A 23,368-nucleotide genomic window follows, 5' to 3' on the forward strand; every position below is an offset into this window, starting at 1 on the left:
CTAGACTCTCACTCTGATAGAGGGAAGAGTCCTTCAGGGGAACCAGACCAAGAGACGTCCAAACCAGCAAGACGACACCAGTGCTCCCAGTGTCAAACTAGTTTTTCCTCCTCAGGGACCCTGAAATCACATGAGAGAATACACACGGGACAGAAGCCTTACCAATGCTCCCAATGTGGAAAGGGTTTTCGCTGGTCAGGGCAACGGAAAAAGCATGAGAAAATACACACAGGAGAAAATCCTTACCACTGCTCTCAATGTGGAAAGGGGTTTACCACTTCAGGGACCCTGAAAGATCATGTAAGAATACATACAGGAGAGAAGCCCTACCACTGCTCCCAGTGTGAAAATAGTTTTACCCGGTTATCGGGCCTGAAATCACATGAGAGGACACACACAGGAGAGAAGCCTTACCACTGCTCCCAGTGTGGAAAGTGTTTTACCACATCAGTGACACTGAAAAACCATGAGCAAACACATTCTGTAGAAAAGCCTTTCCACTGTTCAAATTGTGAAAAGTGTTTTACGAATTTAGAGTACCTGAAAAGGCATGAGAAAAGACATACACGGGAGAAGCCTTTTCACTGCTCCCACTGTGGAATGAAATTTACCTGGTTTCAGCAACTGAAGGAGCATGGAAGAATCCACACCGGAGAGAAACGTTATGAATGCTCCCAGTGTGGAAAGATATTTACCCAGTTAGGGCACCTGAAAGACCATGAGATAACACACACAGGAAAGAGGCCTTACCACTGCTCCAAGTGTGGAAAGGAATATAACACGTCAAATGGACTTAAAGTTCATGAGAAAACACACATACTGCTCCCACACTTGTCTCATATTTTTGACTGAGAAATTGTGCTTTTGTTTAACGGCACATGAAATCAAATTGTATAAAGCGCATTCCAAAAGACATTTGTATGTTTTTTATTTAAACACCTGAACTGAATATGGAGTATGTCAGTTTGAAAGTAGAGTTTGTCAGTTTGAATGTAGATACTGTAGTGTCGATAACGATGCTAATTATGCTGTGATGACAAGAAATCCTCTGACACTGTCCTTGATTATAATGGTTATAATATAAAAAAATAAAAATAAAAATAATAATAATAATTTTGTCAAGTATAAAAATGCGCTGTTCCAAGAAAAATTGTCATCCTATTTATTAACGGAATTGAATGGGAAAGCTGTATGTTTGGTGTGTTCAGAGCATGTTGCAGTGCTGAAAGAATATAAACTTTGTCGCCACTATGTGAGTCTTCATGCCGACAAATATGACAACTTTCAAGGACAGCGGAGATGAGAGAAGGTGAATGAACTGTTGGCGGGTCTGAAGAAACAGCAGTCTGTGTTTACTCACAGCCGAGACATCAGTGACGCTGCAGTGAAAGCTAGCTACCTCATTGCTAATGAAATCGCAGTGGCTTCAAAACCATTTAGTGAGGGTGAATTTGTAAAAACATGCATGATGAAGGCAGCGGAGATTGTGTGCCCTGAAAAGCGGCAGGCTTTTGCAAATATCAGCCTGACAAGAAACAGTTGCAGACAGGATTTCCGATCTTTCAGTGGATTTGGACAGCCAGTTGAAGCAAAAAGTAAAGTCATTTATTGCGTTTTCGGTTGCAATTGATGAAAGCACGGACATTACAGATGTTGCACAACTGGCCATTTTCATCCGCGGAGTTGATGACACATTGACCGTCACCGAGGAGTTTGTGGAGTTGGTGCCGATGACAGATACAACGACAGCAGCTGATATTTTTACCGCACTCGTCGGCGCGCTGGACAGGGTCGGAGTGGACTGGTCCCGCGCTGTCAGCCTGGCTACAGATGGTGCGCCCTCAATGATCGGGAAAAAAGCAGGCGTTGTGACAAAGTTCAGAGAGAAAGTGCAATCTGCAAATGGAGGACGTGGTTTTTTGACTTTTCACTCTATTTTGCACCAGGAGGCTTTGTGTTGCAAGTCATTAAAGATGGATAACGTCATGAAGGTGGTCATCCAAACTGTTAATTTCATCCGATCCAGAAGCCTGAATCACCGTCAGTTTGACAGCCTTCTCAGAGAGAAAGACCACATCTATGGCCTGCCATACCACACTGAGGTAAGATGGTTAAGCCGAGGTGCTGTGCTGAGGCGTTTCTTTGATTTACGAGAAGAAATTGAACAGTTCATGGAAGAAAAGGGCAAACCAGTGTTAGAATTTCATTCCGCAGAATGGATGCAGGACCTTGCATTTATGGTGGATGTTACAGAGCACCTGAATAACTTGAACAAACAACTGCAAGGGCGCAACAAAGTTGTCACGCAGTATTATGACAGCATACGTTCTTTCAAGTTGAAGCTGTCATTGTGGGAGACGCAACCTGCCGGTGGTGATGCAGCTCACTTCCCCTGTCTGAAAAATGTGTGCGCGACCCAACATGTGGCAGACATGAAGCGGTTCAAAGATAAAATAACGGGACTGTTACGGGAGTTTGAGCAACGCTTTCAGATTTATGTTTATATGTTTTTATGTTGATGTGCTATTGTTTTTAATTGATTTTATTTTATTTGTATATTTAACCTATTCTTGACTCTGTGGTTCTTGCACTTGTTTGGGGAACAGGATTTCATTATTTTTATCTACATTTCTGCCTGAGAAATGACACCCTGATATAGTTCTGTGATCTGTGATATACTTCTGTGAATCACTGAGGCATTGTGTGTTTGTGTGTTCTTTGTCCTCAGAACTTTCAAATAACTTGAGGTGTTTTATGATTAATAGTGATGTTGTGCTTTTGGACACTGTCCTCAGGCTCCAGCTTTATGTTTATATGTTTTTATGTTGATGTGCTATTGTTTTTAATTGATTTTATTTTATTTGTGTATTTAACCTATTCTTGACTCTGTGGTTCTTGCACTTGTTTGGGGAACAGGATTTCATTATTTTTATCTACATTTCTGCCTGAGAAATGACACCCTGATATAGTTCTGTGATCTGTGATATACTTCTGTGAATCACTGAGGCATTGTGTGTTTGTGTGTTCTTTGTCCTCAGAACTTTCAAATAACTTGAGGTGTTTTATGATTAATAGTGATGTTGTGCTTGTACTATTTTGGATACACTGTCCTCAGGCTCCAGCTTTATGTTGTTGTATGTTGATCGTATTAAAACAAAGAAAACAATCTGAAGTTGTTGTTTTTAAGTTATATATACCATGATTTTTCCGGTCCGGCCCACTTGGGAATAGATTTTCCTCCATGTGGCCCCTGAGCTAAAATGAGTTTGACACCCCTGCTCTAATATGTTATATTCTCCCCGTCCTTTGTTTCAACCATGGTATTTATAATATGTAACATAATATGGGTGGTTTTCCCACAGACCAATCCCAGGCCTCCACATAACAGACCTCCTCTGTTTTAGGGGGCCCCTATAGTAATGCTTTCCAGATGCTTCCGCAAGCTGAGTCAACTTCCTCTAACACACCATTTGCAAACGTCAGCAAAGTCATAAACTGTTTAGATACTACAATACTCTGATTAAATTATCATTTTCAAACTCTGTGTTTTCTTTCTGTGTGTGTTTATCTGCGTGTCATTCCTCGAGCACTACACATCATCAAGTGGTCTATCTGCTGTTTTCTCCATTGTTTATATTTGTGTTGGTGGCTCATGCTGACATTTGTATCTTACAGAGTGTGACTTTAAGGGAATAGATTTTGTCTTTAAAGGGGCAATCTGCTATTGCTACATCCATTTTCAAATGAATGATATACAGTTGTGGCCAGATACTGTAAGTGCCTATGAACGGGGTATGGTAGTACGTGCCAGGCGCACTGGTTTGTGTCAGGAACTGCAACACTGCTGGATTATTGACGCTCAACAGTTTCCGGTGTGTATCAAGAATAGTCCACCACCCAAAGGACATCCAGCCAACGTGACGCAACTGTGGGAGGTATTGGAGTCAACATGGGCCAGCATCCCTGTGGAACGCTTTTGACACCTTGTAGAGTCCACGCCCATAGCCGCTAGAGTCCACGCCCATAGCCGCTAGAGTCCACGCCCATAGCCGTGGAAGTAGGGGTGCTGGCACCCCCTGACAAATCTGAATTAAAAAATATATATTAATAAAAGTATATTTTTTAAAGTAGTGCACTGGGCCTTTACTAGTCCTGGATTAGCTGACAGATATAGCCTTCTGTTGCACAGCCCCCCAGAAAATGTAGAGCGCTGCAATATATTTACATTTATATTTAAGTCATTTAGCAGACGCTGGTTTGTGTCAAGAACTATTTTGGAAGCGATAGAATTGCATTTATTAATGTCTACATTCGTTTTTGACACGTATTCAATTACAGACACTTTAATGCATACTTTTAAATTATATTTTGTGAGCTAATCATACAAATAAACAATGAAAACCATTATTTAAAAAAATGCCTTAAAGTATTTGTATTGAGAGGTCTAATGTAACTGTCCCCACTACATCAAAAAATACTTGAATACATGTAATTATGTCCTCTAAACATTTAATCGAACATTCTGTAGAATTTCATTCATTACTATGGAGGACTGCTCCTACTGGCGAGTGCCAATATGGCCGACCCGTGGCTTGAAAGCCTCTCAATGGCCAATACATAGCATCTGCAATCCAGGATTTATATACATCATTGCTTATGATATTGTTTGCCAGAATGTTATGAATATTTTCCCAAACTGCGTTACCCACTCCAGTCAGCAGATGACGATGTGACTCTTTCAAGTGATGTTTCTTGCTTTAGCTACGTGTAATCTAGTGGACGGGACGGGAAGCTTTTTCAACAACAACATGACTACTCATTAGCCGCCTCGGTATCTTGCTAGAAAACATAAAACCAAAACATCGGAGATCTTTGAACCATTTTGTGAATATTAACCTCAGTTTTTTAGACGCACTGTGTATTTACTCCATTTCATATATATGTTGTTAGTCAAGCTAGCTGGTTAAGATAGCGTTGCACTCGGCTAGACGCTATCGCTAATTAACAAGCAAGCTAGGTAGCTAGCTAACATCCACAACCATGAGCTCAATAAGCTACTCGCCTCCTACTAAAGAAGAGGTCCGCTGGACGGAGAAAGAAGCTCTGGGACTGAACATTGTCGTGAAAGAGGAAGAGGAGGATATCACAGTGAAAGAGGAGGAGATGACTGTCACAGTCAAAGAAGAAGATAAAGAAGATTTCGGAATGAAAGAAGAAGAGGAGGAGAAAGCTATCACATTGAAAGAAGAAGATGATGATGTTACAGTGAAAGGAGAGGAAGAAGGTTTTGGAGTAAATGGGGTGATGTATGTTACAGTGAAAGAAGAGGAAGAAGGTTTTGGAGTAAATGGGGTGATGGATGTTACAGTGAAAGAAGAGGAAGAAGGTTTTGGAGTAAATGGGGTGATGGATGTTACAGTGAAAGAAGAGGATGCCGTTTTTGGAGTGAAAGAGGAGGAGGAGGACATGACTGTCACAGGGAAAGGAGAGGAAGAAGCTTTCAGGGTGAAAGAGGATGTTTTAGTGAAGGAAGACGAGGACCTTTTTCAAGTGAAAGAGGAGGAGGAGGAAGAAGTTTTGAGAGTGAAAGAGGAGGGGAATGAAGAGAAGATGACTGTCACAGTGAAAGAGGAGGAGGAGGATGAAGAGGAGGAGACTGGAGATCAGATTAACACCAGTGAGTATTGTCTTAAAAACAGGGGCACAAACTATGCAGTAGTTGAACTAATGTGTGTTTTTAAAGGGGCGTTCTACTGAAGTTATACACTTGAATATGTTGTTCAGTACTGTAGGAGTTGTTATTTTGGTCTGTACTGTAGGAGTTGTTATGTTGGTCTGTACTGTAGGAGTTGTTATGTTGTTCTGTACTGTAGGAGTTGTTATGTTGGTCTGTACTGTAGGAGTTGTTATGTTGGTCTGTACTGTAGGAGTTGTTATGTTGGTCTGTACTGTAGGAGTTGTTATGTTGGTCTGTACTGTAGGAGTTGTTATGTTGGTCTGTACTGTAGGAGTTGTTATGTTGGTCTGTACTGTAGGAGTTGTTATGTTGGTCTGTACTGTAGGAGTTGTTATGTTGGTCTGTACTGTAGGAGTTGTTATGTTGGTCTGTACTGTAGGAGTTGTTATGTTGGTCTGTACTGTAGGAGTTGATAAAGACTGGGGGCCACCAACAAAACGTTAACCATGAAAAACAGCGTCTCTACAGGGAGAGGAAGAAAGGCCAGATTAGAGAAAAGGCCTGGAATATAAAAAATGCAGAGAGGAAATGCAATGCCAGATCAGCCAAGCCTGAGGCAGTCGAGAGGAGATGAGGAAATGGAAAATCCAAGGAGGAGGCTGTAGTTGTTTAACTTGCACGTAATGACAGACATCTCTTTCTGTAGCGCTTTGTTCAATACTCAACATCCCATAAGAACCACACGTTTTGAATGACGCATCTTAGGAATGACCCAAACAACTTAATAATGATTTCAAAATAACGAAATATGTGGGTAATTCCACCAAACCGGTACGATGTTTTACGGTGACGTATTGCTGCCACTGAGATTTTTTTATATAATTATTATGAGATAAGATCACGTTATTCTGAAATAATTCAGTAAATGAATGATAACATTACTAGGAAAAAGTTATTGTTATTATGAGAAAGATCGTGTTATAATTAGAAAGATGTCGTTATTGCGAAATAATCCAGTTGCACTTTATTATGAGAAAGAGCCTTCATTATGCTGAAACGTCCGCATTAGCTACTGGCAAGCTTGGCTTCCTCTCATGCACAGGTTCACATTATGGCCGGTTTGTTTGAGTTGATCAACTTTTATTTTCTCATCGGTTTGAGGCATTGAGAGATATTCATGTAATTGAGCAATATGGATGGTGTTGTCAGTAGTTGACATACATTGCGGAGAATTATCGGACCTCCTTGACATAGCGTTATTCCTTCTTGATCAACTGGGACAACGTGAAGCATCATGGATACATTTACATTTACATTTTACATTTTAGTCATTTAGCAGACGCTCTTATCCAGAGCGACTTACAGGAGCAATTAGGGTTAAGTGCCTTGCTCAAGGGCACATTTACATCATTTAGCAGACGCTCTTATCCAGAGCGACTTACAAATTGGTGCATTCACCCTATAGCCAGTGGGATAACCACTTTACAAATAATTTTTTTGTTCTTTTTTTATTTTTTTATTATTATTATTTTTTTTTTTTTGGGGGGGGGGGGGGGTAGAAGGATTACTTTATCCTATCCCAGGTATTCCTTAAAGAGGTGGGGTTTCAAATGTCTCCGGAAGGTGGTGAGTGACTCCGCTGTCCTGGCGTCGTGAGGGAGCTTGTTCCACCATTGGGGTGCCAGAGCAGCGAACAGTTTTGACTGGGCTGAGCGGGAACTATGCTTCCGCAGAGGAAGGGGAGCCAGCAGGCCAGAGGTGGATGAACGCAATGCCCTCGTTTGGGTGTAGGGACTGATCAGAGCCTGAAGGTACGGAGGTGCCGTTCCCCTCACTGCTCCATAGGCAAGCACCATGGTCTTGTAACGGATGCGAGCTTCAACTGGAAGCCAGTGGAGTGTGTGGAGGAGGGGGGTGACGTGAGAGAACTTGGGAAGGTTGAACACCAGACGGGCTGCGGCATTCTGGATGAGTTGTAGGGGTTTAATGGCACAGGCAGGGAGCCCAGCCAACAGCGAGTTGCAGTAATCCAGACGGGAGATGACAAGTGCCTGGATTAGGACCTGTGCCGCTTCCTGTGTAAGGCAGGGTCGTACTCTCCGAATGTTGTAGAGCATGAACCTGCAGGATCGGGTCACCGCCTTGATGTTAGCGGAGAACGACAGGGTGTTGTCCAGGGTCACGCCAAGGCTCTTCGCACTCTGGGAGGAGGACACAACGGAGTTGTCAACCGTGATGGCGAGATCATGGAACGGGCAGTCCTTCCCCGGGAGGAAGAGCAGCTCCGTCTTGCCAGGGTTCAGCTTGAGGTGGTGATCCGTCATCCATACTGATATGTCTGCCAGACATGCAGAGATGCGATTCGCCACCTGGTTATCAGAAGGGGGAAAGGAGAAGATTAGTTGTGTATCGTCAGCGTAGCAATGATAGGAGAGGCCATGTAAGGATATGACAGAGCCAAGTGACTTGGTGTATAGGGAGAAAAGGAGAGGGCCTAGAACTGAGCCCTGGGGGACACCAGTGGTGAGAGCACGTGGTGCGGAGACAGCTTCTCGCCACGCCACTTGGTAGGAGCGACCGGTCAGGTAGGACGCAATCCAGGAGTGAGCCGCGCCGGAGATGCCCAGCTCGGAGAGGGTGGAGAGGAGGATCTGATGGTTCACAGTATCAAAGGCAGCAGACAGGTCTAGAAGGACAAGAGCAGAGGAGAGAGAGTTAGCTTTAGCAGTGCGGAGAGCCTCCGTGACACAGAGAAGAGCAGTCTCAGTTGAATGACCAGTCCTGAAACCTGACTGGTTTGGATCAAGAAGGTCATTCTGAGAGAGATAGCAAGAGAGTTGGCTAAAGATGGCACGCTCAATAGTTTTGGAAAGAAAAGAAAGAAGGGATACTGGTCTGTAGTTGTTGACATCAGTGGGATCGAGTGTTGGTTTTTTGAGAAGGGGTGCAACTCTCGCTCTCTTGAAGACGGAAGGGACATAGCCAGCGGTCAAGGATGAGTTGATCAGCGAGGTGAGGTAGGGGAGAAGGTCACCGGAGATGGTCTGGAGAAGAGAGGAGGGGATGGGGTCAAGCGGGCAGGTTGTTGGGCGGCCTGCAGTCACTAGTCGCAAGATTTTATCTGGAGAGAGAGGGGAGAAAGAAGTCAAAGCATAGGGTAGGGCAGTGTGAGCAGGACCAGCAGTGTCATTAGACTTAACAAACGAGGATCGGATGTCGTCAACCTTCTTTTCAAAGTGGTTGACGAAGTCATCCACAGAGAGGGAGGAGGGGGGGGGAGGAGGGGGGGAGGATTCAGCAGTGAGGAGAATGTGGCAAAGAGCTTCCTAGGGTTAGAGGCATATGCTTGGCATTTAGAGTGGTAGAAAGTGGCCTTAGCAGCAGAAACAGATGAAGAAAATGTAGAGAGGAGGGAGTGAAAAGATGCCAGGTCGGCAGGGAGTTTAGTTTACTTCCATTTCCGCTCAGCTGCCCGGAGCTCTGTTCTGTGAGCTCGCAATGAGTCATCAAGCCACGGAGCTGGAGGGGAGGACCGAGCCGGCCGGGAGGATAGGGGACACAGGGAGTCAAAGGATGCAGAAAGGGAGGAGAGGAGGGTTGAGGAGGCAGAATCAGGAGATTGAAGGGAGAAGGATTGAGCAGAGGGAAGAGATGATAGGATGGAAGAGGAGAGAGTAGTTGGAGAGAGAGAGCGAAGGTTGCGGCGGCGCGTTACCATCTGTGTAGGGGCAGAGTGAGTAGTGTTGGAGGAGAGCGAGAGAGAAAAGGATACAAAGTAGTGGTCGGAGACATGGAGGGGAGTTGCAGTGAGATTAGTAGAAGAGCAACATCTAGTAAAGATGAAGTCAAGCGTATTGCCTGCCTTGTGAGTAGGGGGGGACGGTGAGAGGGTGAGGTCAAAAGAGGAGAGGAGTGGAAAGAAGGAGGCAGAGAGAAATGAGTCAAATGTAGACGTAGGGAGGTTGAAATCCCCCAAAACTGTGAAGGGTGAGCCATCCTCAGGAAAGGAACTTATCAAGGCGTCAAGCTCATTGATGAACTCTCCAAGGGAACCTGGAGGGCGATAGATGACAAGGATATTAAGCTTAAATGGGCTAGTGACTGTGACAGCGTGGAATTCAAATGAGGAGATAGGGTTAGGGGAAAAATTGAGAATGACCACTTGGGAGAGATGAGGATTCCTGTGCCACCACCCCTCTGACCAGATGCTCTCGGGGTATGCGAGAACACATGGTCAGACGAGGAGAGAGCAGTAGGAGTAGCAGTGTTTTCAGTGGTAATCCATGTTTCCGTCAGCGCCAGGAAGTCGAGGGACTGGAGAGTAGCATAGGCTGGGATGAAGTCAGCCTTGTTGGCAGCAGAACGGCAGTTCCAGAGGCTGCCTGAGACCTGGAACTCCAGGTGTGTGGTGCGTGCAGGGACCACCAGGTTAGAGAGGCAGCAGCCACGCGGTGTGAGGCGTTTGTGTAGCCTGTGCGGAGAGGAGAGAACAGGGATAGGCAGAGGCATAGTTGACAGGCTGTAGCAGATGGCTACAATAATGCAGAGGAGATCGGAATGAAATGAACTAAACATCTGGGAAAGGAGAGAGCAGGGCCTCCCTCACCAAAAAAATATAACTCTCCCAACTTCCACCTCAGAAACTATAATTGTTTCACTGAACCACCCGAATAAAACTCTCCAACTTCCACTTTGGAAATTAGAATTGTTGTAAACTACAGCGGTTCAATGTTTCAAGGAATGGACTCAACTTACTTTATTCAGCTAGCTAACTATGACGCCATAGCTAACTAGCATGCTAGCATCCAATAACACACAGTTTAGCACCAATACTTGGTTACAACAAACTACCAATAGTGTGTTAACACACTAAACAGATAATTCGTGTCCGTGTCTAGTTCTTTCATAACGCAGCAATAATTAAACGTTGGCTAGCTAGCACAAAGATATTGTATTTAGCTACTACAGTACAGCTAGCTGGTAGTGTTGGCTAGCTAGCAATGGCTGCTGTGTTGACTTTGTTTGAAAAACGGCGTCGCTGCGAACGAATGTAGCTGGCTAAAAGGATATTGTATTTAGTAGCTACCGTTGCTAATAGCTACTCGCCAGCTAGTTCAGGAGGTGAGTTAGCTAGCTAGCTTCGTGCTACACCCGGCACCGCCGAATACAAAAGTAACCTACAATAACTACATACAACAACTACCCACAACAGCCCACGATGCCTACCTATAATACCTAATAATATACAGCCCACGATGCCTACCTATAATACCTAACTACAATCTAAATACATAGTTTAAGCCTTACTCGACAAAGCCCAAGTTATGTATAAAGCCAAACTTACCCGACGCCAGCTGTCTGGGTGGCAGACTGCAATCAGTAGCTGTAATTAAGTACAGCAGCTACCAACCACCTAACGTTAATGCCTCGGATAAGGAGGTTAGAAACACAGCTGAATGGTAGGCAGCTAGCTGGCTCAATCACAGGTACTCTTAAGCGTGAAATAACATTGGAAACAACTAACCACAGTTGCTAAAAGTTACCAGTAGCTACCCGCTAGCTAGCTAGCTTTGTTGGTCCAAGTAGTGGGTTAGCTAGCCTCGTGCTTCGCCGGGGTCCGCCGAATACAATACTTACCTACAATGATTACCTACAATAACCTACAATAACCTACAATAACTACCTAAGTAAGCTACCTATAATACCTAACTACAATACCTACCTACAATCTAAATACATGGTTTAAGCTTTACTCAACACCATATAAGAAGCCAAGCTTACCTCCTGCTAGAGAAAACACAACCTCTCCCGACCACCGTCCACCTCTGTGATACAATCTAATACATCTTAAATACAATCTAATACATCTTAAATGCATCGAAGTGGGATATGCAGTGATCCAAAATACAGTCAGACGTTTAGTGTAACAGAGACGCAGGAATCACATTCGACTACGTCTTTACAGGAACCCAGGTCCGATTTTTTTGTGGCACGTTAACTCCTACGATAAGCTGAAGCCATATGCATTTGTAATAATAAGTTTAGGAGATAGGTTAAAGGGTTAAGGTTAGGGTGAGGGGAAGGGTTAGCTAACATGCTAAGTAACTAAGCAAAGTAGCTAAAAAGTAGTAAGTAGTTGAAAAGTTGCTAATTAGCTAAAATGCTAAAGTTGTCCATGATGAGATTCGAACTCGCAACCTTTGGGTTGCTAGACATTCATGTTATACGACCAATCATTCTACTTTTGTTTGTGCCTTAAGTAACCATACCAAACATAGCATATCATACTAATTTGGTGTCCCGGATTTACATTTACTATGTTACGTTTAGTCTATGAGACCAGGCTGGGTGAAGGGATAAAAGAGGATGATAGCAGTGTGATGATTGTCAGGTGTTATACAAATTCGACAGTCACAAGATGGGGACGTTAAATAGGACTATGGCACATCAAGGGAACTGTAGCCTTCCGTTCAGATGTGTTAAATGAGTCAATATCACTATGAGGTGCCTTTGGTGTCCTCATCAGACTCACTCAGTCATCATGAAAATGTAGCAGAATAATGAAAGACTGAGGTCTTATTATAAGTGGCCAAACATTTGCACACATATCAGTAGAATGATAAGTCTCTGTCCTCTGTAGCTCAACTGGTAGAGCACGGCGCTTGTAACGCCAAGGTAGTGGGTTCGATCCCCGGGACCACCATTACACAAAAATGTATGTACGCATGACTGTAAGTCGCTTTAGATAAAAGCGTCTGCTAAATGGCATATTATTATTATTATTATTATTATAAAAAAGTGTTTCCTTCATTTTATTAAATTTTTTTCAATGGATGTACGTGATTTTGGCATGTCCCACACACTGCTCTGCTAACTACAGTGTGTGTAATAAGTGGTTAAATGATACTAAATCCAATTTTTTTTTACATGGTATTACTGTCCACAAGAAGTTATTTGATAAAACAAGTAATTTTGATCATGTATATTGTATTTTCATAATCATATTGAACATTTTGCATTGCTGTCCACCCTGTCATTATGGGGTAACTGCCCCTTTAAGAAACCCACTGATGTTTTCAGTGACATCATTACGAGCATTTTGTCTTTCTTCAATGAAGGCTGAAGCAGTGTCTAGTTGCAGAGTAAGTATTTACACTTATGTTTCATAATTTTCATCATATTACGTGTGTAGTTGGATGTTGTCAAGCTTAACATGTCCACTCTGTCATAGTGAAATATCAATTGATAGAAAAACCTATCAGAACTTTGAAATATATTTGTAAAACAGTACACAGTCAGCTTGCTAACTGTAGTATGTTGCTAAGTGAAGGTCCACCATGTGCTCATTAAATGCTAACATTAGCCAAAAATGTCCACCCTGTCATTGTCCACCCTGTCAGCAAGCCTTCCATGACAGGGTGGACATGGTTCATGACAGGAAGGACATGTGCATAGTTTAGGCCACATACTGATAATGTTACACATATTACAACAGCTATTACACACATTTTATAACAGTACATGCTATACATAGTAAGAATGGACAATATGGACAATTTTTTTGGCGATATCGGTATCAGCAAACCTAGTTTGATAATGCAAGCCTAGTTTACCGGGACTGCCAATTAAAGTGTGTAAGGGAACATTTTGAATCGTCTTTTTCAAGGAATGAGATCAAAAGGAGCTGAGATAGCAAGGAGATATCGGGAACGTCGTGATGCTGACCCAGACAGAAGAAGAAAGTACCTTGAGAAAGAAAGGGTCAAATGGAAAAAAGACAGAGAGACTGGAAAGAAGAAGGGTGTCAATGAGCTCAGTGAGAGAGAGAAGAGGGCAAAAATAAAGAAATGGAGAGAGGCAAAAAGTCAAGCCAGAGCCAGAAACAGGGCCAGTGCTTTGCTACAGTCAGAGACACCACCCAACTCCCCTGCTGAAACTCCTGAAAATCAGCATGAGCCAGGGCCTTCCAGGTTGCGCTCTGTACAGATTGAAGTGTCTGCATGGAAGTATGTGGAACAGCAACTGCAGAACTGAGCCATGTCTCTGCAGAAAGGGAGAGACTGTTTGGAGATGCGTCCAAGTGATCTTTCTGTAATATTCTGTTTCTTCAAATCAACTGTTCTCCACTTAAAAAACATTTTTCTTCTTGTTCTACAGTTGAATGTTTGACTTTCACTGTGCAGAATGATGTACAGAGTTTAACGCTAGAAGGCCACATTAATGTCTCATTTTGGGCATCTTTATTCAGTGGCTGCATGCAGGTAGAGTGGATCAAAAACAGTCTGTTCAACTTGTAATTTCCCCCTACATGGGAAAAGGCATTTTTTACATCATTTTCTTGCATTGTTCCTTGCATTTATGAGGCCATTCAATGACATTTCACAACGTGTCCACCCTGTCATGCCCAGGGTCCACCCTGTCATGTCACTGTCCACCCTGTTATTTTCATGTTCTATGAAAATAAAAAAATTATTTTCACAAGTTAGCAAAATCTTTTGTGTGATTCCTTTATAAACAAATGAGGGCCAAATAGTATTGTTTGAAAGTTTGACCAGATATCTTTTTTGTTAGATTTTATTTAGAAAAGAAAGTGCAACTCTCGCAGATTTTATAGAGAAACAAATAGTTTGCCATAATTTCATTATTATCCAAATACTTTTCCCATAAACTAAAATATATTGTTGAGAAAGTGACTAAATAGTTTTCTGAAAATGTACGTTTTATAATCACTATGTAATTACAATGTATTTATTCTGCTTTGAAATTGTCGATGACAGGGTGGACATATTTTGCTGTTTGCATGTAAATTGTCTGCTTGCAGTTAATTTATAAAAAGTGTGGGAGCTTGACCAATATGCATTTCTAACAGCATAACATATACTTAATACAATGAATATAAAGTTCAATGGAAAATCTCAGCTTTTTGGGGGGGAAATGGGGAAGTCTCAAAGGCACCTTATGGTGATATTGACCCAAATGTGTTTTGTCTGAAAACATGTTGCTAATCATGCTGTGGAGGACAAGGAGATCCGCTGACACTGTACTTTGATTATAAAGGTTTATTCATAACAAAGGATTTCAGCGTCGATTTACAGATACCTGCATGCATCTGGAGAACAGTGGACCCAAAATAATATGTTGTTCTGACCTCCTTTGTCCTCACCAAGTATTTATAATCTTTACCAAGATAGGGGTGGTTTCCCCTACAGACCAATCCCATCACTCCACACAACAGACTTCCTCTGTTTTAGGGTACTCCTATAGAACTGCTCTCCAGATGTCTCCCTGGGCCAAATCAACATTCTCTAAGCTACCATTTGCAAACACTAACAAAGTCATAAATTCCTTAGATACCACACTACCATTTGCAAAGTTAACAAAGTCATAAATTCCTTAGATACCACAAATGTTAACTGAAATCTGGACACTGATTGTAGGTCTATAACCTCTCACATAGCCTTAATATTACTTCCTGCAGAAATGTACACCAAATGTAGGCTAAATTCTTACTCGGGAACAGGAGTGGAGAAATATTATTTATTTCTTTCAACATCTTGAGAGAATGTGAATGCACAATTAGATACCACCTGTAGAGGTACTATCTTTATCAGCATCATAAAAGCTGATTAGTATTTCAAGCACATAAAATATGCATCCTATCCGAACTGCAATCTTAGCAGAAACATGTTGGCTCGTTTTCACAGCTTTCTATGTCCTTACAACCGGTCAAACTGATGGCATTTGGAAATGATGCAGATAAAATCTTTCCCGTTTTTTAAATTTTTATTGCATTTTCTCCCAAGTCCCTAAACGTCTTTGCTCCGCGAAAGAAGCAGAGATGACAGAGAAAACGTTACCGATTCAAACTAGATTGAAGCATTCATTCTATCGATGTGTAACATTATTCTGGTGAGCAAGGGTTTATTTAGCCTTCTAGGGCAACATAATGACAGAAGAGAAGCTGCATGTATCTAATTATAGACAAGATGACTAACAAATACCCTACCAAAATGTCGAGAATTATAAGCAGAAACATCTAAATCAGGTAAAAAAAATATCCTGCACCCCCTGTAAAAAATAAATAAATTATTCCGCAGTCTCTGACTGTAGTCTACAGCGTATTTCCTATATTAGCGAGTTAGGGTCGTGTACGTGCCTCAGATGTCCACTTTATCACATACAATCGGGCTGTTGCGGTTGGGGATGGGTTATTTTCAAATTGCGGGTGAACAATCAGCTGACCCGCGCACCACTAGCCACCATACTATTCAGCTTCTACATCTGCGTAGAGGAAATTATTATCTGTAAGAGAAAACATATCTGGTTATTTTTTACAATTATTTGTTTTGACATTGTTTGCAAGAATTGTTTTTGTTTGTTAAACTGCGTTTCCCACTCCAGTCAGCAGATGGCGATGTGAGTGTTTCAGGTGATGATTCTTGCGTGACGTAAAATCTAGTGGACGGGCCTCTTCTTCTTCAACAACAACAACAACCACCATCTCGGTAACTTGCTAGCAAACATAAAACCAAAACATTGAAGCTATTTGGACCATTTTTGTGTATATTAACCTCAGTGTTTTAAACACACTGTATATGTATGTACTAGTTAATCCATTTAATTTCATATTTACGTTGTCAGCTCTCTGGCTTGTTCAGTTAGCCCAGCACTAGGTTAGTCGCTAATGCTAACTAGCTAGCTAGCTCACGTCCCCTACTATGAGCTCACTAAGTTACTCTCCCCCTGCTAAAGAAAATGAGGTCTGTTGGACGGAGAAAGAAACTCCCGTGCTGAACATTTACGTGAAAGAAGAAGAATTTACTGTGAAAGAAGAGGAAGTGGAGGAAGCTATCACAGTGAAAGAAGAAGAACAGGATGTTACGGTAGAGGAAGAAGCTTTCGGAGTGAAAGAGGAGGGTACTGTGTTTGTAGTGAAAGAGGAGAAGATGACTGGTGCATTGAAAGAAGAGGAAGAACGTTTTGAAATGAAGGAGGAGGGGGAGATTACTGTCACATTGGAAGAAGAAGAAGAGGAGACTGGAGATCTGATTAACACCAGTGAGTTCAATCTTAAACAGGGGCACTCTGCAGTTGTTGAACTAATGTGTGCTATAAAAATGGCATTCTACTGCAGTTCTACACTTGAATAATTTACCGCCGTAAATTTGTTTTCACGGTAGATCAGGGGTCTCCAACCTTTTCAAGCATGAGAGCTACTTTAAAAAATGAAACATGTCTGTAGCTACTCCTTTTCTTCTTCTAGCTTTCAATTAGGCACATTCTTTATTCTCTTCTAATCCCCAGGAGCGGTGCGTGGGTAAAATCACTGGGGGAACCAGGGGGGGAAAAAGCCATATTACAACCTATGTGTTGTGATAATTGCGTTGTTTGCTCTATAACCTGTTAGTTCATATGCCTCAGGACCGTGATATATATAGGCCTAAAGGCAGAGACAATAAGAAGACAGTGGCAGAATAAATTCAACCACACCTTTGTTTCATCACAAAACCGGAGTGCAACCTCTGTCTGGTGAAGTCCACAAAGCATATTGCATGTAACAAACAGTTACATGACCTACAGCATGGTCAAGCAAGTTAACGTTTCCGACATTTTTGTACCACTAAACAACGATTGATTTAGAACGACAGAGTTACCGCAAGTCGCAAAGATAACAGGAGCTGCCTCCACTATTCCAGCACCATTTCAACTTCAACATTTCAACATCATCAAATCACCTATGTTTAGTCTAATACAGTGACAACTAAAAGATACCAAAAATGATTTAGTCCAATCAACGTAAGCTAAATATCATGTGCCTGTCCATGTTTCTGATTTCTGTGTGCATGCATTCGTGCAAGTAGAAAAAACATGTTGACTCACCCTACTTGTAGAGAAACACCAATGCCATCCTCCTCTCTTTCATGTAGACTAAATGGTCTAGCACTCTTTAATACAGTACATGTTTTTATTTGTTTGTTGTCCTAGGCTACCTGGCTAAAATGCTTGCTCGCTAGCCTAACTTCCTTTCATGGGTAACGTTAGCCAGTTAACATTAGCCTTCTACATCTAGCTACATATTGAACTTTCATCCTCTCAGGACAGGGGCACAATGTATAAATTAATTGTTGGATCAGAATCGACATTATAATCATTGGCCAGTACGGAGAATTAAGTAAAACCACAAATCCCTATCTCCATCGATGGCTAATTTAGGAAAGGGCCGATTTTAGCTAGCTAGCTAACCACCGGAGGACAACAACACAACGAGATGCAACAAGAACAGAATATCTGTCTGTCAATTATGTATTTCTCTTGATGCGATTTGATTGGAGTGAAGACAAATTCAAACTGGCTTCCTTGACACTTTTTATTGGTGCGCCAGGACCATTCACAGTTGAGCTCACTCAGTTTAGCTCAACGCTGATTGGCTATTATTTTATACTTTTTTTTAATCAAGTGAGGACAAATGCTCGCTGGTTTCACTTGCATTCAATTCTATGGGCGGCAACAATGTCATACTCTTTCGGACCCGACAGCATCAGATAGATGGCCTACCCATACAGAGATAGAGGGGCGCTGTTTCGCTTGCTCTGATGCTTTCTCCGGTGAGATACATTCAGCCTCTTGCGAAGTGAAGGAAACACAGAGGGACAAAAGATAAATGATTGTATGTTTTTTGGGAAAGCCTGGCTTCCCTTGGCATACATGAATATATGCCACAGCTCCTCTCCCCTGCAACTATTCCCCAGGTCCTTAGTGTACAAGAGAAAGTAGTGCACTATGTTGTCAACTTTTCCTGTGGTCCTTAGTGTACAAGAGAAAGTAGTGCACTATGTTGTCAACTCTTCCTCTGGTCCTTAGTGTACAAGAGAAAGTAGTGCACTATGTTGTCAACTCTTCCTCTGGTCCTTAGTGTACAAGAGAAAGTAGTGCACTATGTTGTCAACTTTTCCTGTGGTCCTTAGTGTACAAGAGAAAGTAGTGCACTATGTTGTCAACTCTTCCCGTGGTCCTTAGTGTACAAGAGAATGTAGTGCACTATGTTGTCAACTCTTCCCGTGGTCCTTAGTGTACAAGAGAAAGTAGTGCAGTATGTTTTCTGTCAATATACACTACCATTCAAAAGTTTGGGTCACTTAGACATTTCCTTGTTTTCTAAAGAAAATCATTTTTTTTGTCCATTAAAATAACATCAAATTGATCAGAAATACAGTGTAGACAATCATGTTGTAAATGGCTATTGTAGCTGGAAACGGCTGATTTTTTAAAATGGAATATCTACATAGTTGTACAGAGGCCAATTATCAGCAACCATCAGTCCTGTGTTCAAATGGCACGTAGAAAAAGCCTTTGATTAGATAGTAGCTGGGAGCTTGTGTCGGATACTTGTGAGATTTGTTTATGACAGTTGGCGATGGAACACATGAAAAATTGCATTTACTTTCGGAATTGTTTGGCGAGCTATGAGCTGTTGGAGACCCCTGCATCAGATACTTGTTTGATATTTGGGAGTTCGCTCGTCAATACCTCTTCAATGAAGGTCATAGGATGATGAGAGTGATATGTCTAGAATCAGATTAAGGTAGCGATTAAGCTACACCCTACATTTTGGCCATTCCATTCCGTTTTCAAAAAGTGACTATTGGGTTTCAATGGGGGAATGTTTGCACTTTTGGCAAAGGGACCGTCTTAAAAGTACAATCTGCAGAACATGGTGTTTACAGAAAAACTGGCAATTCTCACATAGAAACTTCATCGGAAGGAAGGATGTTTGACATGCCAAAACATTCAGGAGGTAGAGGTCCTCAAAATTGACCCTTTCTGCATACCCCACCCTACCGTGAGACACGCATATCTTGGTCATTGATCAAGACAAAAGGGTTGATTTTGATATTATTCGAAATCTTACAAATAGTATTGAAGCTCTGTGTCATTTGTTTTTAAAATCTGAATGGTGTTATTAGGTCCTTAATATTTTAGCTGTAAGGTAAGACGGACTGATCTGATGGAACTCTGCTACCGCATCATATATCCTATAATTACAACTCATGTCTGATTTCATGACATTTTGGTTGACATTTTCCGTTTCTTTTCAAATGATTAAGAGGACAGAATCAAGACCATGCATGATCATTTTTGTTCATTTGATCATTGTGGATTAAATGTTTTTTAATTTTTAAATGACCTCCGGTTATTGAGGGATCTAGTCTGTATTAAACCTCAGAGAAGGCAGTTTGATCATGTGGAGGTTTCATTCAGGGCTCGAATCCACACAGCGTCTCAGAGTAAGAGTGCTGTACTAGCATCAGTATTGACTTTTATATAATAATGAATTAGATTGTATGGACCTGATCCTAGATCAACATCCCTACTATGAGACGCTTTGTGAATATGGGCCCAGGTCTCTCTGTTTACTAAATACTGTCTGTCTTTGGCAGGAGAGAGACTAGACTCTCACTCTGATAGAGGGAAGAGTCCTTCAGGGGAACCAGACCAAGAGACGTCCAAACCAGCAAGACGACACCAGTGCTCCCAGTGTCAAACTAGTTTTTCTTCCTCAGGGACCCTGAAAACACATGAGAGAATACACACGGGACAGAAGCCTTACCAATGCTCCCAATGTGGAAAGGGTTTTCGCTGGTCAGGGCAACGGAAAAAGCATGAGAAAATACACACAGGAGAAAATCCTTACCACTGCTCTCAATGTGGAAAGAGGTTTACCACTTCAGGGACCCTGAAAGATCATGTAAGAATACATACAGGAGAGAAGCCCTACCACTGCTCCCAGTGTGAAAATAGTTTTACCCGGTTATCGGGCCTGAAATCACACGAGAGGACACACACAGGAGAGAAGCCTTACCACTGCTCCCAGTGTGGAAAGTGTTTTACCACATCAGTGTCCCTGAAAAACCATGAGCAAACACATTCTGTAGAAAAGCCTTTCCACTGTTCAAATTGTGAAAAGTGTTTTACGAATTTAGAGTACCTGAAAAGGCATGAGAAAAGACATACACGGGAGAAGCCTTTTCACTGCTCCCACTGTGGAATGAAATTTACCTGGTTTCAGCAACTGAAGGAGCATGGAAGAATCCACACCGGAGAGAAACGTTATGAATGCTCCCAGTGTGGAAAGATATTTACCCAGTTGGGGCACCTGAAAGACCATGAGATAACACACACAGGAAAGAGGCCTTACCACTGCTCCCAGTGTGGGAAGGAATATAACACGTCAAATGGACTTAAAGTTCATGAGAAAACACACATGCTGCTCCCACACTTGTCTCATATTTTTGACTGAGAAATTGTGCTTTTGTTTAACGGCACATGAAATCAAATTGTATAAAGCGCATTCCAAAAGACATTTGTATGTTTTTTTTATTTAAACACCTGAACTGAATATGGAGTATGTCAGTTAGAAAGTAGACTTTGTCCGTTTGAATGTAGATACTGTAGTGTCGAGATAACGATGCTAATTATGCTGTGATGACAAGAAGTCCGCTGACACTGTCCTTGATTATAATGGTTTATTACATCAAAGATTTCAGCGTCAATTTACAGACTCCTGCAGACATCTGGAGAACAACTGACCCAATCTCTAATATGTTATATTCTCCCTGTCTTTTGTTTCAACCATGGTATTTATATGTAACATAATATGGGTGGTTTTCCCACAGACCAATCCCAGGCCTCCACATAACAGACCTCCTCTGTTTTAGGGGGGCCCTATAGTAATGCTTTCCAGATGCTTCCGCAAGCTGAGTCAACTTTCTCTAACACACCATTTGCAAACGTCAGCAAAGTCATAAACTGTTTAGATACTACAATATTCTGTGATTAAATTATCATTTTCAAACTCTGTGTTTTCTTTCTGTGTGTGTTTATCTGCGTGTCATTCCTCGAGCACTACACATCAAGTGGTCTATCTGCTGTTTTCTCCATTGTTTATATTTGTGTTGGTGGCTAATGCTGACATTTGTATCTTACAGAGTGTGACTTTAAGGGAATAGATTTTGTCTTTAAAGGGGCAATCTGCTATTGCTACATCCATTTTCAAATGAATGATATACAGTTGTGGCCAGATACTGTAAGTGCCTATGAACAGGGTATGGTAGTACGTGCCAGGCGCACTGGTTTGTGTCAAGAACTGCAACACTGCTGGATTATTGACGCTCAACAGTTTCCGGTGTGTATAAAGAATAGTCCACCACCCAAAGGACATCCAGCCAACGTGACGCAACTGTGGGAGGTATTGGAGTCAACATGGGCCAGCATCCCTGTGGAACGCTTTTGACACCTTGTAGAGTCCACGCCCATAGCCACTAGAGTCCACGCCCATTAGCCGCTAGAGTCCACGCCCATAGCCGCTAGAGTCCACGCCCATTAGCCGCTAGAGTCCACGCCCATAGCCGCTAGAGTCCACGCCCATTAGCCGCCAGAGTCCACGCCCATTAGCCGCCGGAAGCAGGGGTGCTGCAGCGCCCCCTGACTAACCTGAATTTAAAAAAGATACATTAATAAAAGTATATATTTTTTTAAGTAGTGCACTGGGCCTTTACTAGTCCTGGATTAGCGGACAGATATAGCCTTCTGTTGCACAGCCCCCCAGAAAATCTACAGCGCCGCAATATATCTCAGTTTATTGCATAAATCCGTGCATGCATTGGATTGCAATGCTGGTGCAGTAAAATAATCCAGTCCAGTTTTATGAATTAGGCTAATCCAAATGTAGGCTATGACACAATGTAAAGGCTTAAACGTGGTCAGCTGTTAGATCAAAATAGAGGCGCGGAAGTCTCCGGGTGAAAAGGAGTTGTCAACGGTGCTGTCATTCAAGGTCCTTTATTTACCCTGTTCGTAATGAGCACTGAACTGTTGCATTTTGGCTTCTGCTCAGATGGATGAAGCCCGCGGGAAACACATGCAGCACACAGACACCATGTCTACAGACCTACCACAGATCTGACTTGCAGTGACGTAGTGCTAGTATTATTATTTTGGCATCATTTCCTCAATCAAAGTTTCTACAGACAGATGTAGCCTATTGAATAAGTAGTGAACGTAAATTATTAGCCTACCACGTAGAATTGCAGGAAATTATTTTTAAAACAGCCTTAAAATCAAGATTTTGGTCTGGTGTATTCATGCATCTCAATAAACTATAACCTAAATGCATTATTACTTCCAACTTGTCCCAATTCACATTTCCAATTTCCCACCCCGACATAGCCTACCTACCAAGCTAGAATGGGCCCTGCGTTTCAACCAATAGCCAATGTAGGCTAAATATCCCAACTTCCAGAGAGGGTCAGGCTCTTGGGCTTTGCGGTGGCCACTCTGGTTTGGGTGTCCTCGCAGAACGGCGTCGCTGTAACCAAGTTGTCACATATCATTATGGGTTCCACTGCGCCAGAGCAGGTCGGTGGAGTTGGTTGAGCATCATGGCAGACACAGTGATTTTTTTTCCTTCATGTTCTGAAGTTGTCAAGCCTCCAACGTTTTATTTTTTGATCCTTTATTTAACTAGGCAAGTCAGTTAAGAACAAATTCTTATTTACAATGACGGCCTACACCGGCCAAACCCGGACGACGCTGGGCCAATTGTGCGCCGCCCTATGGGGACTCCCAATCACGGCCGGTTGTGATACAGCCTGGAATCGAACCAGTGACGCCTCAAACACTGAGATGCAGTAC

The 23,368-nt window shown here is 42.3% G+C and overlaps 1 protein-coding gene across 3 annotated transcripts; it reads left to right on the top strand.

Moving 5' to 3' along the window:
* Positions 1-4,990: 4,990 nt before the first annotated feature.
* LOC311120478 (uncharacterized protein) lies at positions 4,991-21,280 on the top strand. 3 transcript variants are annotated; one of them, XM_084195063.1, is made up of 2 exons: positions 4,991-5,677; positions 20,116-21,280. In XM_084195063.1, the coding sequence occupies exons 1-2, from the start codon at positions 5,041-5,043 to the stop codon at positions 20,973-20,975; spliced, it is 1,497 nt and encodes a 498-aa protein (XP_084051189.1). In that variant the 5' UTR covers positions 4,991-5,040; the 3' UTR covers positions 20,976-21,280. The 3 variants fall into 3 exon arrangements, with proteins under 3 accessions (XP_084051189.1, XP_084051190.1, XP_084051191.1); XM_084195064.1 differs by lacking the exon at positions 20,116-21,280 and adding an exon at positions 13,344-14,087; XM_084195065.1 differs by lacking the exon at positions 4,991-5,677 and adding an exon at positions 16,625-16,735.
* Positions 21,281-23,368: the final 2,088 nt, after the last annotated feature.

This window comes from Coregonus lavaretus, assembly GCF_964263955.1.
Source record: "Coregonus lavaretus genome assembly, contig: HAP1_SCAFFOLD_47, whole genome shotgun sequence".
Taxonomy (NCBI): Eukaryota; Metazoa; Chordata; class Actinopteri; order Salmoniformes; family Salmonidae; genus Coregonus; species Coregonus lavaretus.

Bases quoted from the DNA above. Each gene is read 5' to 3' on its own strand.
- LOC311120478 (XM_084195063.1), top strand. From the start codon at position 5,041: ATGAGCTCAATAAGCTACTCGCCTCCTACTAAAGAAGAGGTCCGCTGG. The intron at 5,678-20,115 runs GTGAGTATTGTC...TGTCTTTGGCAG, and splicing joins TGGAGATCAGATTAACACCA to GAGAGAGACTAGACTCTCAC.